Genomic DNA, 14,170 nt, shown 5'->3' with positions numbered 1-14,170 from the left:
TATTTTTGGGTGTAAAAAGCCTGTTTGATAACGTGTGTTGTGTGTCACTTGTGTAGTGAGTGTCAGCTGTGGACAGGACCTAGAGGAGCTGCTGCTAGAAGCCAGTTTGGATACAGGAAGAGATGCACCATGAGGTTGTGAGGTAAACATTTGTTTATGTGTATCTTTACCACAGGTTCATGTTCAAAGGCTGGGAATGAAATTGAGTTTAGCATGTATTTACATAACCAAAACGGCAATTTGATGTCTTCAATGCTGCAAATGTGCTGTAATGGTGCCAGACACCACAGTGTGCACAGGCTGATTGAACAAAAATGGTTTAACTTTCAAGAAGATGGAGAATTTATAAATGTGGAGAGCTGTGTTTAATCTGTCTGCTAAAATTAAAACATCACCCAAATTGGCTTTGACAGATTTTTCCACAAACACTCATTTGACACCAAAACTAGCGCATATATGTGGGTTGTTGTTTTTTTATGGCAATTCACTCCTTTTCCTGTTGCCAGTAGAGTTTTTTGCTGGATTTTTCTATTGTGTCATGTTCAATGTCAAGAATGCATCCGAAAACAGGGTAAGTAACAGCAGAAAACACCATGGAGGCCAGTAACTATGTTACAGTAGTTACTTACCTCCTCTCACCTCACTGTCTTGCCAATTTTGCATCTTGCAGTGTTGCACACAAAGACCAAAATTGCTGACTATAAGAAAAAACTATAAATGTTCTTGGCTATTTATGTCAAAATTCCAACCAGGTGACGTTTCCTTTTTTTTATCATTTCATTTTTCTACACACCAGTTTACCAGGGGAGCACAAAAAGGAACACTTAGATATTTTTTTTGCCATACAATATATTTAAATATGAATGACATATGGCCTATGGCAATGTCGGATAATTGGATATGATATTGAAATTGGTTTAAAAAATGTTTACAGCTACATTCAAGACTAATTTATCTCCTGTCTTCTGCTTCCACAGGGACTGCAAGGGCAGAAGAAAACAGCACTCAGATAGTTTGTCTGGTTCTGTCTGTGACTGTTTGCCCTACAAAGTTTTTGTCATTTCTTTGACTTTACCACCAACATGACCTTTCCATAAAGGACAGAAGACCCGGTGTTAGAGTCGAAGCTCCACACAAAAAAATACAAGCAGATTATGGAAAGGACTCAAAGGACAAAATCAACCTCTCAAGCTTCGCTGTGACAAATAAGGAATCTTGTACATCCACACTACATCGACCACTGAAAGACACATACATATGCACACTGAGTATGAAAAGAGGGGGGAAAGAGAAATAAAATCACCCTGTTATCACTACATTTTGTCAATCTGCAGTCTTTACACACAAAGCAACTGTCTGTGAGAGAGATGGGGGACAAAGGAGGGAGGATAGAACACTAACCAAAGACAGAACACAGACCTTTCTCACAGCCCATACTCGCTCTCCTGTGTAGATTTCCCCTGTAGTTGGGGAAATAACTAGCAATCAAAGGTTTCTCATAACACACATACACAAAGACATAACCACGACGATGATGAGAGGAGCGTGGTTGATGGTGCACTCAGAAGACAAAATAACAGTGACGGACCCTGCTGAGTGGACCTGCTGGCTTTAAGCACTTGTTATAGAGGTGGACGTAGGTCACCGTCAGAGGCTTCTGTGTCCACGGAAGCTGATGATCTTAACGTGTCTGTTTAAGTGTCAACGTTTTATGTCTGTGTCTCCACTCCCAATCATTGTCCCCCTTTATGGAAAAAAAAGAAAAAAACTCTAAGGGACCTCTGCCAAAGTGACTTCCCTCTTGTCTGTTTTCTCGTCCTCTGCTCACTTTGGCCCCTCAGGAATCAGTGTCCCCCCCACCACCACCTCCTGCTTCTCCTGTCAGTCTCTTCAGATCTGATGTGGAGGAGCTGCAACTGTCTCCCGCCTGCCTCTGCTACAACAGAACCGCTCTTTGAAAGCTGAAGAACCCAGAATTTATGCGAAAGCAATGCTGGCTGCTTTTGGTTGGGTTGTTTACAGTACAAAAAAAATTTAGATTTTCTGCAACTTCAGACACTATTATTGCTTTGTTCGACCAGTCGTCGTCGTGTGAAATTCTTTCAACAAAAGCAGCTCGGTCTCTGTCATCATTTCCTCCCTCCTGTCCCTCAGTCTTCCATTGGTACTTCATGCCATCTCACCTCTCTGCTCCAGCTCACCATTCATGTTGCCTTCAAACTCACCGCTTCAGATTCAGTCTTTGCTTTTTTTTGCTTTTTTTTTTTGTTCAGCTGCTTTGAGAAATCAGTTGTTTTGTATTTATTTTATAGCTATATGAGCCTTTTCTGATTTATTTTTCCCATGTTCTGCTTCACCCCCTCCTCATTTTATCTTTTCTTTTCCAGTTTGGGGGTGTTGCTTTTAAATGTTACCCTCCTTTTTTGATGTATATTTCAGATTTAAAATAGAGCAAATATTTAGTTTAAGTTTTTTTCCCTTTTTTTTTTGAGGGGCGGGGCTGGGGGGGGGGGTCATCTGTGTTTGGAGGAAAGGTAAATATCATTAAATGGTTGACTATTGGTAGCAGTCAGGGTGCAGTAATGAAAGAAAATACAATGACACAACAAACATAATCAAAATTCTTGTTGCTTTAACACTACTCTGCTGGGTGAAGCTGTGGCCACAGGGGGGCGCTGGCAGTAATGTTTTGTTTTTGTTTTTTTCTCCTACAGTGGAGCCAGAACAATGGTTGTCAGAGTGTCATATTCAACACCATGCAGGCACTGACATCTCTGTTCAAACCCAACTCCTGTTCTGTTTTCCAGAGCAAGGCAGTAAAACGTTACATGACATGTAAACTTCATGTATGTCTGTGAAGAGAGCTGCTTTGCCCTGCTTTGAGACCGATACAGGCAGTGTGTTGTTTTGTTTTTTTTTCCCTTCTTAAAAGGAGCATATTTTGACCCTTCTGCTCTTCCCCACCCAACAGATAGTTTGCCCCCCACTGTTTGTAATGCTTTAATTTTTAGAAATTTTTAATAATAATTTGTTAACTTAATTGAAATGTGCTGGTAATCACAAAGATATGTATGGCGAAATTTGTTCCTCTCAAATAAATGCATGTAATAACTAATGATACGACTGAATGATTCAATTAAATTACTCTGTTTGGGACTTTAAAGTGTCTAAAATACAGATGAATGCATTCATGTCAGAAAAAAAGTTTGTGATATTTGGGTACAGTTGCTGGTTCTTTTTCAAATGTGTGTTTCGGGGTGACTAGCAAACCCCATCCATTATATAAAATCACAATTAGCTGTTGGCTCAGGGGTGCCTAGCTGAGGTATATCAAAGTGTGTTTGGATTTTAACAAAAACACTTTGGTTTGCATTTCTAAATTCTAAAGAACATGGTTGAGGTGTAATTTGTTCATTTAATCCTTATCATCCTCCTGCTGAACCAGCAACCTGTGAGGTAAGTGCTCTCTCTCTCTCGCTCTCTCTCTCCCATGCTCTCTCTCTCACGCTCTCTTTTTTTTTTTCTCCACAGCTTTATTTTGCGTTGTAATCTCTTTTCAGAAAGTGTTTCCCATCCTGTGGGTCTGAACCTCACAAATGATCACAAGTTAAGAGGAGCTACCCAAATCAGAGGGACTGATTCTGGAAAGAGAACATTTGGCAGAAACTTCCCCTTCAGCTGGTGAGATGTGGTGGTGGGGAGGTGGAGGGGTGAGGTGGTTCACGTCTCCTGGGTTGAGGGTGTGTAGCAGTGGTAGGGGGTCGAGTACAGGGTGGGAGCTCTGTTCTGTACGTCTCACTGTAATTCTCCTCTAAAGGAATTCCAGACTGCACTAATCCACTCCCGCCCTATAATGTTCCAATAATACAAGAGACTGTGAGAAAGTCAGGAGTTATTGAAAAGTTATTTTCAATGACCCTTCAACACTTAGAGAAAACCCCAACAGGTCAAATGTTCCTAATGTGTAACAGGGTCCTTTGTTTTCATATTTTAAAGCATCAATTGCCAGTCTTTTTTCTGGATCAGTAGCCTAAAGCCAAATTTGTTTTGCCAGCTACCGTTCGTAAGGAAGCTGCCTGGAAATGTTCTGTTCTAGTAAATGAAACCAGCAAGAGCACTTTGGTTAAGGTTAAGGAAAAATCTCAACTACTCTCATTTAACTCATTTCTGTTAAATGATAATAAAGCAAACGCATTGTGTCTCATGCTTCAAAAACGTGGAGTCAGAGTTAAACCAATACTACAGTCTTTTCCTAACCTCAGCTAAGTCCTGGTTAAGGTCTAACGATAGAGGGTATCCTATGCTCCACAGATCGTAAAGCCCCTTGAGGCAACTTTGTGATGTTGAACTAGGTTTAAAAAAAACTGACTTGCAGTGAGCGCCTGAACAATAAAAGGCATAGACAGTGAACATTTAGTAGATACGTTTATTAACATTTCCTCCATTGAGCAGTAATTTACAAGTCGATATATATGTGTGTGTGTGGGGGGGGGGGGGGGTTCTTGAGGCTAGACAATAAAACTTTCTGGTTATTTTATGAGGAACGGCAACAACTAAAGAGAAGGTTAATGTAGCAGGATTATGTTAGCTTAGCAAAAAGCCTCACGTTGAGAGCAAAACTTAAGAATAGTTTTCTGTTCAGTCAAACTCAGATTTGTTCGTGTTAGCACGACAGGATTTTGGTTTTATTGCAGGATGGGGATCCTGTAAAATTCAGGTTGAAATAAAACATTTCCTAACGTTCTGAAAGCCTCCTGTTTTCCTGTGTTTTTTGTGACTTATCATATGGCAGAGAAACTCCTGAGGCGCTGTCTCTGTCCACATTGGTATGAAACATGTGACGGTCCACCTCAGGGCAAACGGTTAAAGAGAGTGCATCAACCTAATGTTTTCTTTCTGTCAATGTGTTTTTAGATCCACAGACGTTGGACAGTGAGCCAGTTTAATTTCCTCAGCTGACAGTAAAAAGAAGCTGGAATTTGTTTGATACTGATTGATGCCTGCTCTCAGCAAGAAGTCAAACTGGACCAGGATCAAGTATGTTATTTCATAAGCATGAAGTGGTTATAGATGAGATTTTGTTCTGGTTGGTGGATGCTTCAAAGGTTCAGATTAGTTTTATCCGCACAGAGGAACACAGGAAAAACTGAGCAAAATGTTTGAGATAAAATTACACCAGTAACATCAAGACACACCCCAGTAAGGAAGGAATAATACACTAATATATAAAACTAAGTATATAAAGTACAAACGAAGAAAATGTTAAACTACTATGTGAAAACAGAACTATATGTACAAATAGATATAAGGCCTTCTCTCAAAGTCTATATTCAGTCTCCACATAGAATATACACTTTACTATACCACAACAGTAACCTATCAATGTTGTTGACAAACAGCAAGAAAGTAATATTGTGAAATGTTGAAAGAAACAGAAATTTCAGGTAACCAGTGATGAGCTGATTATTCAATTTATTGATCAGCTTATCAAATGAAAATGTATCCACAATAATTCTGATCATTAATTACCCATGTCAGTCATTTCCAAGCAAAGATATGGTACATTTGTGAAATGTGAAGGTTTGATCTTAACCTTGGAAATAGATATAACTTACTTGTTTTCTTCTGATACTTTTGGCCACATCTCCGCCTTCATCAGCAGATGAAGGCTTCATGATAAAGTATATTACTTGAGTATTTTGATCTGATGCTACGCCAGAACACATGACATAATGGAGAATTTAGTAGCTAAACTAAGACAGATATTTTTCTCAGGAGATGGTGGGGACCAGACCTGAGCTAAAACAGAGATCAAATATGCTGTTTTCAGATTGTGTTTTTCTTCAAGTGACAAAAAAAAATAAGCATAGAAGCTTTAAACAGTTTCCTCTAATGATAAAGGAGCAGGCTGTGCTGCAGAACTGAATAACAGGCGCTAAAGGTTTAGCCAGGTTGCCAGGTCTGTGGCCTGTCTTTCTGTGTGGGGACAGTGGTAAGTGATCAGATGCTTCCTCGCTGGGTCTTTCCTTGGGCTTAGCCATGCCTCAGGAATGTGCTGGCATGCTGGTAGAACAGTAGGGATTTATCCGTGGTGTCAGCCCCTATCTGGCCTGTTGGTTCGCAGTCCAGTGGACTGCAACGAAGCCCCTGCGCACATATGAGCAGGGGCTGATGGGACTGCAGCATCATTTGTGGGATCATAAGTAGTGAGGGAGGGGGACATCCATCTAATTCTTGGCAACAAAGTGAGCAAGCACTTTTGAAATATTCCTTTAATTTCCCCTTTAAGTAGCTTCAAAGCAAAACTGTTACAACAACTTATGGCATTGGGCTCGTGCTGAAAATGATATAAGCAATTATCACCGGCCAACAGGGAAAATCCGCTGATGTGTTCAGTCCACAAACAAGTCATACTGCTTTGTTAAAATACCAAAGTTTAAAAAACCTTTGTTATATTTCATTTACTTCATGATTAAATGTAGTCGTGGACAGTGTTTGCCTGCCTATGCATCATTAGAACCTGCTGTGTTTGCTTCATTTGGTGTGGGTGGGATGTCCACTGGAGGGGAACATCAGATGTTTCTGCTGTGTTTTCCTGCTCTACCAAGAAACAGAAAATGCATAGATTCTTAATGAAATCGATTCCCTGATAGCCTACAGATACTGCAGAAATTTCACTGCCGTACACCTGAATGATATGATGAATGATAAATATTAATGATGGGACTAACTTTATTTTAAGCTGTTCTGCTATGGTGTAGTTATTATGTCCCATAACTCTCATACATTTTTTCTTACTTGTTGTACCACTGTGAACTAAAGACTGATTTTTTTTTTTTTTCTGCATTACTGGGAATTGTTAAGCAGACAGTGAAGATAGTGATTACAACCGTAATATGTCTATAATACTGCACTGGATGCAAATATCCCAAATGCTTTGAGCACTAAAAAGCTAAGCAGGTATGACCTTTAGGTGTGATCTGGTAATGTAATCCTGACAAAACAATGGGTATTTAATTAGTGCAAATTAGCTTCACTCAATCTGGCTCTGAGAGTGCATGAAGGGTGGGTGGGCTGTGTGATTGTCAGCACAAGGTATTTTCTCCCACCATCTGAGGAGGGAATGCAAACAGGGATAACAGAGGAGAGGACGATACCACCCCCCCCCCCCCCCCCCCCCCCCCCCTTCAGAGTTCACATGACTGTGATTAGAGCAGAGGAGGAGTGTGGTGAGACAGAGAGGGAAAGAGAGGGAGAGATGGTGAGCACGATGAATGACATTTTTCAGATTTCAGCGCACAGATCACATCCAAATTGCCTCTGACTGCTGGCTGAGGATCGTCCATTTTTCTGGGGTAATTAAACTTCAGATTGTCTACATCTGTTGCATTGTTTTTCCTGTTTTTGCAAATAGTTTGTTGTGTGTTACACATACATGCTGGTTTATTTGTGACTAACAGTCAGTGAAGGAAGAAGTATTGAGATCTTTTACTTAGGTAAAAGTAGCAATGCCACAGTGTAGAAAAATCCTGCTTTGAAAATGTTACTCAAGTAAAAGAACCAAAGAACCAAGGTAACAAAAGTAAAAGCACTTAATATGCAGGAGGATCCATTTCAGAATAATGTTTATTATACTATGTGGGGCTCGTTTGAATTACTTTATAAGCTGCTGAATTAGGAATCAATACATCTCATCTTAAAAAAAAAATGTATAATAATACATCATGATTTATTGGTTGATTTTATATTATTAATCTTAATCTGCCATGTGGCTTTGCCTTAAGTTATAAAATAAATTAACCATTGTGAACTAGAGGTATAAAGTAACAGAAAGCAGAAACACTGAAGAAAAATAGGAATACTTTATAACTCTACAGGAGTTAATGATGGTCTGGTCAGGCTCATTCATGCTGTGGGGAACTGGTGTGGTTTATTTTAAATTGCTTGTACTTAAGTGATGTCATTTTATGCAGGTTTGAATGACTCCACTACATTTTAGAGGGAACTATTATACTTTTCTTGACTACATTTGTCTGAAATGTAAATAAATAAATAATGAAATATAATATATTAAACTACACAGAAGTATATTGAGCTGATCAATGAACTCCAGCCCTTCTTTCACAATTAATAATAATCTGGTAATATAATTTATCTAATAACATTACACTTTGGGAGGTGGGCATACTGCAGTTTTTTGTACTATTATTTTTTTCATTTCATTTTCATTTAAACGTTTTGTTGTTGTTTCGTTTTTGTTTCGTTTTTTGTTTTTTAGGTATAATACCTTCTCACTTTTCACTCAGTACAGTTTTAAATGTAGGACATGTGGCAGTAGAGTATATTCATTACTACTTTTAAAAGATCTGACCACCTCTTCCACCAAGACGTTTCACTTTACATCCGAGAGGCTTCTTCAGACTTCTGACTGACTGGTGTAGAGCACCAAATGATTATCCTCTGTTACTTCGTTCTCAAGACCATGGATATCACTCGGGTCGTTAGTGCTCCTGGCTGTTGTAAGGACAGCCGTTAGAGTCGTTGGGAGTCACCTGAGGTCAGGTGTGAATGGTTGGTTAATCTCCTTGAAAGGGATGAAAGGCGGGGGATAGGTAGTGTCGTAGACCTCCTCCCTGTCCAAAATATTGTTGTCCTCAAAAGACTGCCCCTTGTCCCTCAGGTGCAGCTGTGCTGCTGAGTCTTCACCTGAGGAATTGGACCTCCTGCGCCGAGCCATGCGTTTGTTTAATGGTTGTTTACTTTCATCGATATGCAAGTCTGCGCCTTCCTCACTGTACGGCGCTTCATACGTTCGGTTGTTTTTCTTGTGTTTGGGTGTGCGGACTTTGGGATGGACCAGAGTGTGTTGCTGGGCGCTTGGTGGAGATCCTCCAGATTTTCTCAGATGCTCCAGATAGGACATACTATGTTATGGAGTAATCACGATTATTTTCAAAGTTTAAAAAAAGTAGGCTATGTGTATTAATTGTATGTATTTTAAAACACACTCCATTCGTGCATGCAGAGCTACAGCTCATTTTCAGTTACTCATTTGAGTAATTGATTAGTTGTTTGGTTGATAAAAAGTCAGAAAATGGTGAAAATGTCCCTCACAAGTTTTACCAGAAATCAGTGTGATGTCTTTAAATGTTTTGTTTTGTTTTGTTTTGTTTTGTTTTGTTCGACCAGCACTAAAGAGTCAAACATATTCGATTTACAATGAATAACATTGCTGACGTTTTATTTTCTGGAAGAATGAATGAAACTGTGAAACCTCTGATGGCAGGAGGAAAAGTCATTATCAGCTTTAAAGCAGTAAATAACATGTTTACTTAAGGTTTTGTGTTACCTAATGTGCATGTAAAAGCATAACCAGGGGCACAGAACTGCCTAAACCATTTCATTATTTACAGCAGTATTTCACACAAAAGCTTAGATAAAAAAACAAAAACAAAAAAAGACTTGTTAAATTAGAACAAATTGGTTTAAAGATATTTTCTCGCAGCAGATTTTACACTGGCACTGGAGAAATTGATATATTTTACAATTGATTTATAACAGAAAATAATGAGTCTGATGTGTATACTTTTTGGGCTACTCTCAGTCACAGGTATGAGGGTGCTACATTGGTGCATGATGGGAGTGACCATCCTGCTGTTGGTGTGCGAGGTCACCGTCAGTCAGCTGTGCAAGTCCCTCATCACCCTGGTAGATGGTTTCCACACGCTCTTCATCTTCATGGGCATGGCTCTTCCTCCTCCTCAAACTGCAGGCATGATAAAACCTCCACCCTCCTCTTTGGACTACCTTGCATCTCCACCACATGCTTCCCCCTCAGCAGCAGCACCTCCTCCCACCCTGCCTGCAGGGTCATCCATCAAACCTTCACCTGGCACCACTGATGGGTCATCCACCCTAAATGAACCTCCCGCTGCTCCGCATAACCGTGAAGCAGCCTCACCCTTTAACTCTCATCAGCTCTGCTTCCCAGAAGTCTCTCCTCCAGCTCTAGACTGCGGCGTCTCCTACGCCAACAGCAGGGTTCAAGCTGTGGGTGCTTTCATTTCCAGTCTCCTCCTGGCCTCTCTGTGTACCTCTTACTTAATTGAAATCATCAGCTTTTCCCTGGAGCCACACCCAGTACAGCGCCCCCTGCTGCTTGTGGTGGTCGGAGCTCTCAGTCTGTTCCATAAGATGCAGGTGCTTTGGCTGAACTGGGATCAGCTACTGGAAGACAGGGCCAGAGCCAGAGCACAGCCAGAGACTGAATCTTACCTTGAAGTGAACCACGAAGGTAACTTTACCAACAGGTTACAAGTTTATACTAACACCTGATTTTATCCTAATACACAAACATTCAGTATAACAATATGTGGCTTCACTTTTTAACAGGCCATATTTATAAAGGGTTTATAAGTTGTAACTAATAGCCTAGCTTATCACTTACTGATGCTTTTTAGATTGGTTACAAGCCATTAATGAGAACATTTCTGTTGCCAAGCTGTGGCTGGTGTAAGAAAACACTTTGTCTTTTTAGCTGTATAGTTCATCATAGATTGAAAGATCACTCCAGCTGCCGGGCATCTGCACCAGTATATATATATATATATATATTTATGGCACACAAGGTTAAGGATTTAAAAGTCCAATGTTGTGTAAGACTCTTTACGGGGAATTTATTTATTATGGAATTTGTAGCATCTCAAACTGATGCTCAAAACTTATGTTCAACAATGATGATCAACATTACTATTACTACTATTACTGATTAGTTACATGCTTATATTGGCATTATGCAATAATGATCTTTTACCACAGAAGAATTAGTGTGCCCCCGTCCAGCTGATAATATTGCTCTGACAGATTTCTCTTTGATGGAGCTTCCAAGTGTATATTCAGCTGTAAGGAACATCAAACAGTGTCCATGTTTGTTTTTCATTCCTCTGTTCGATTCCCGCAGTCTTGGCTGAAGAGAAAGAAACCATAGGCCTGGCTGAGCCGGGGCGAGTCCTGGATGGCGTTGGCCGAGTCCAAGCTGCTGTGAACGACTCGCTTCACAACGGGGCACTTGTCCTCTGTAACCCAGGAACCTCCAGCATCCCTGACACTCTCTCTCAAACCCCACAGCAACGGCCAGAAGTCCACCTGCGTGCAGCAGGTAGTTTATGTGAAAAAGGAAATTATTAGCCACAAACTTTGGTGTCCATATATGACATAAATATAGTCACAAAAAATCTCTTACTGTTTTCTCCTATTTCAGACAGTCAAAATGCATCTAAAACCTTCCCAGTCTGCAAGTCATCATGTCACACTGAGAGTCCTGTACCAAGCAGCCAGTGGCCAGTCTGGCTCTTGTCGTTCTTCCTTGTCATTCAGGGCCTTCTTTCCTCCCTTCTGGCTCTGGTCAACAGCTTGGTGATGCTGCTCGTTGACCCGCAGTGCCTGCACAGCTCTGGAGCATGTAGCCTCCTGGTTTACCTGGATCCTGGTCTCTCGCTGCTGGCTGTGATCATGCTGATTGCCGCATCTATGCCACAGGTCAGGCTAATGTCATGCCATTTAGTCTGAATTATAGCTGAAGCTCTTATGCAGACCAAGTTAAGAGTTTAACCCACTCATTACAACAAGCCTAGAAAGGATGAGTTGTAGAAGATTTGATGTGATGAAATGTGGTAAGTTGGTTTAGATCACAGCCCACAAGTTACAAATAATGGTGTGTGTTGTGTAAGCACAAGAAGAAAAAAGGTTAGGCCACACGTGTAATAGGTAAGTTTGTATTTGCATTACACGGTGAGTATTTCTTATTTAAATGCAACTTGTTTTCAGTGCTCCTTCACTTGGTATCCAATTAGCATTTAATTGTTATTTGCTGTTTCACTTACACCTCTGCCCTCCAGGTGCACAGGTATGGACTGCTGCTACTACAGGCCACACCTCCACACATTTGTGTGTCTGATCTGGGACGAAGGATTGCGAGTGTCCCTGGAGTGCAGGCTGTGCATGACCTCCACATCTGGCAGCTAACTGAATCATTCACGGTGGCCTCTGTCCATGTACACTGCCATGCTGGCTTTCCAGCTCACAGGTGAACTGGAAAATTTTGACAGTCAATATATTTTTTATTTTATGGATGTTTGTCTTTTCAGTCACCGCCAATTAGAGATTTCATTTAAATAATACATGGACTGCATTTGTATAACAGTTTTCAACCTGTGTAGTACGTTTCAAAGCCTCTCATTCACCCATGTACACACAACCCCATATACCCACCATATAAAGTTGTCAAGGTGAAAAGGTTTCCTTTCAGCAAAGTTTTTGGCCTTTATCAAGTCATGACAAAGACACAGCTAAATGCTAAGTTATGTTCACCTGCTAGAACTTAAGTGATCTCATTAAAACAAGAAAAACAAGAAACTCATTGTAACATGTCAAGCAGGTATGTTGTCATAACATGAAAAGGATGTAGTCAATGCCTAAACAAAGACAATGTGGCCTGTGAGCTAAATTGACAACGGCTGGTTCTATTAAGTTGTAATTCATGCTTGGGAAGAAGCACACGGTAAGTATCATCATCCATCTGTCCTGTACATCTACCCATAAATCCTGTGCATCATTCTAGGGGGGTTGGAGCAAATTCCAGCTCACACACCAGGCGACAGGTTTGGTCCACCCCAGACAGGTCACCAGTCTGTCACAGGGCTGACACATTCATACAGATACTCAGACTCACATTCATACCTGTGGGCATTTTTTTAGCTTCTAGGGGCGGCTTCTGACTCCCTATTATATAGTGGTTTTGGTCCACATTGAAAACTACTTTATTATGTTATCATTATTTTGTTAATGCAGAATCATTTCACATATGTCCAGGTGTGCTGATCTGATGTCAGGGGTCACTAAGGTGCTGCAGAGTGTAGGAGTGAGCTGCTGCACCGTTCAGCCAGAGTTTGCTTCATGCTCTGGGTGCTCTGCAGGCAGTGGGAGTGACGCCTCCCCTGTTGTTCACAGAGAAGACCCCTCCCTGCCTCCTCTCCTGGCCTGCAGCCTCGCCTGTGGGAAGGCCTGTACTGGGAACATGAGCTGCTCTCCCACAGAAGTGAAAACCAGGAGCCTGCTGGCACCACCAACTGGGGAAACAAAGGAAGAGCCTCAGACACTTGTCATAGAGAACACTTTCCTCTGACTGTCAGTTTTAACTAAAGAATTTACACTGGAGAAAAATAAAATAAAACAAAACAAAACACTTCCTGCACATTATATTGAAGTGTAACAAGGTGCTACACCAAAGATTTTTATGAAACATCAAGTGAAATTCTGTAAAAATAGATCTAGTGATTTTTTTTCATTTGTACCAGGAACCTTTGTATTCTCTTGCCTGTATGTACTGAAATAACATCAATAATAATACTTAAGTGTGTCTCTTTTGTTTTTAACTATACTTTTTTTTAATCCCACACAGCAACACTGACGTCTCACAGCAACAAAAGGCAAATATAATTAATAATTAATACTCTGTACAGCTGTAGTTACTAGTTACTTTATCAATTAAGATTTTACAAAATATGCAAAGAACTTAAAATACTGTATGAAGCATTGTTACAAATTAAACTATCCAATAGTATATATAATTAGAGCTGAAATGATTAGTCATTTGGACATAAAATTTTTAACTATTATCAACTATTTTTAACAAGTTAATTGTTTAGGTCCTTCTTTTCATGCCTAAACTCCAAACATTTCATGGATGGAGGAGTCTTTTCCTTGTAATAAATTACATACATTAAACTGAATCACAGTGTGTTTTGGACAACAACAGTAATAATAAATTTTTAAAAAAATATTTGAAGGTGTGACTTTGGCTCTTGGTAATTGTGGTGACATTTCTCACCAGTTTATGATGTTTTATAAATCAAACAATTAAGCAAGACAATGGATTCTATAACAGAAACTTATTTACAATAGATTAAGTTGCTGCCCGATTAGAAATAAATATAAATAATAAAAAAAATAAATTAGCTGCACCTCAACTACAGTAAGTAAAATGCTGCTTACACATTAATGCATGAGTAATAAAAATCTAACCGTATAATTGGCATTTTTCTGCACATTGAACTGATACTCAGTACTTTAAGTACATTTTACTGATTCTACTTTAATGCATTTACTTGAG

The 14,170-nt window shown here is 40.0% G+C and overlaps 2 protein-coding genes across 3 annotated transcripts in view; both read left to right on the top strand.

Annotated features, from left to right (window-relative positions):
* ppp1r37 (protein phosphatase 1, regulatory subunit 37) overlaps positions 1–1,316 on the top strand; it is a 35,980-nt gene extending 34,664 nt beyond the window's left edge. For both annotated transcript variants that reach the window (XM_041045850.1, XM_041045849.1), the window contains exons 12-13: positions 57–142; positions 978–1,316. In XM_041045850.1, coding sequence (XP_040901784.1) covers positions 57–133 — 77 coding nt within the window. In that variant the 3' untranslated portion in view covers positions 134–142; positions 978–1,316. The remainder of the gene's footprint in view (positions 1–56; positions 143–977) is intronic.
* Positions 1,317–9,612: 8,296 nt separating this feature from the next.
* On the top strand, positions 9,613–13,183 carry LOC121187367 (zinc transporter 1). The gene is given in 4 exon segments (XM_041046575.1): positions 9,613–10,294; positions 10,961–11,538; positions 11,898–12,085; positions 12,871–13,183. Coding segments are annotated over 4 exon segments (1,761 nt in total).
* Positions 13,184–14,170: the final 987 nt, after the last annotated feature.

This window comes from Toxotes jaculatrix, chromosome 9, assembly GCF_017976425.1.
Source record: "Toxotes jaculatrix isolate fToxJac2 chromosome 9, fToxJac2.pri, whole genome shotgun sequence".
Lineage (NCBI taxonomy): Eukaryota > Metazoa > Chordata > Actinopteri > Toxotidae > Toxotes > Toxotes jaculatrix.
The sequence above is the reverse complement of the archived record's forward strand: the minus strand, read 5'-3'. Positions and strand labels throughout refer to the sequence as shown.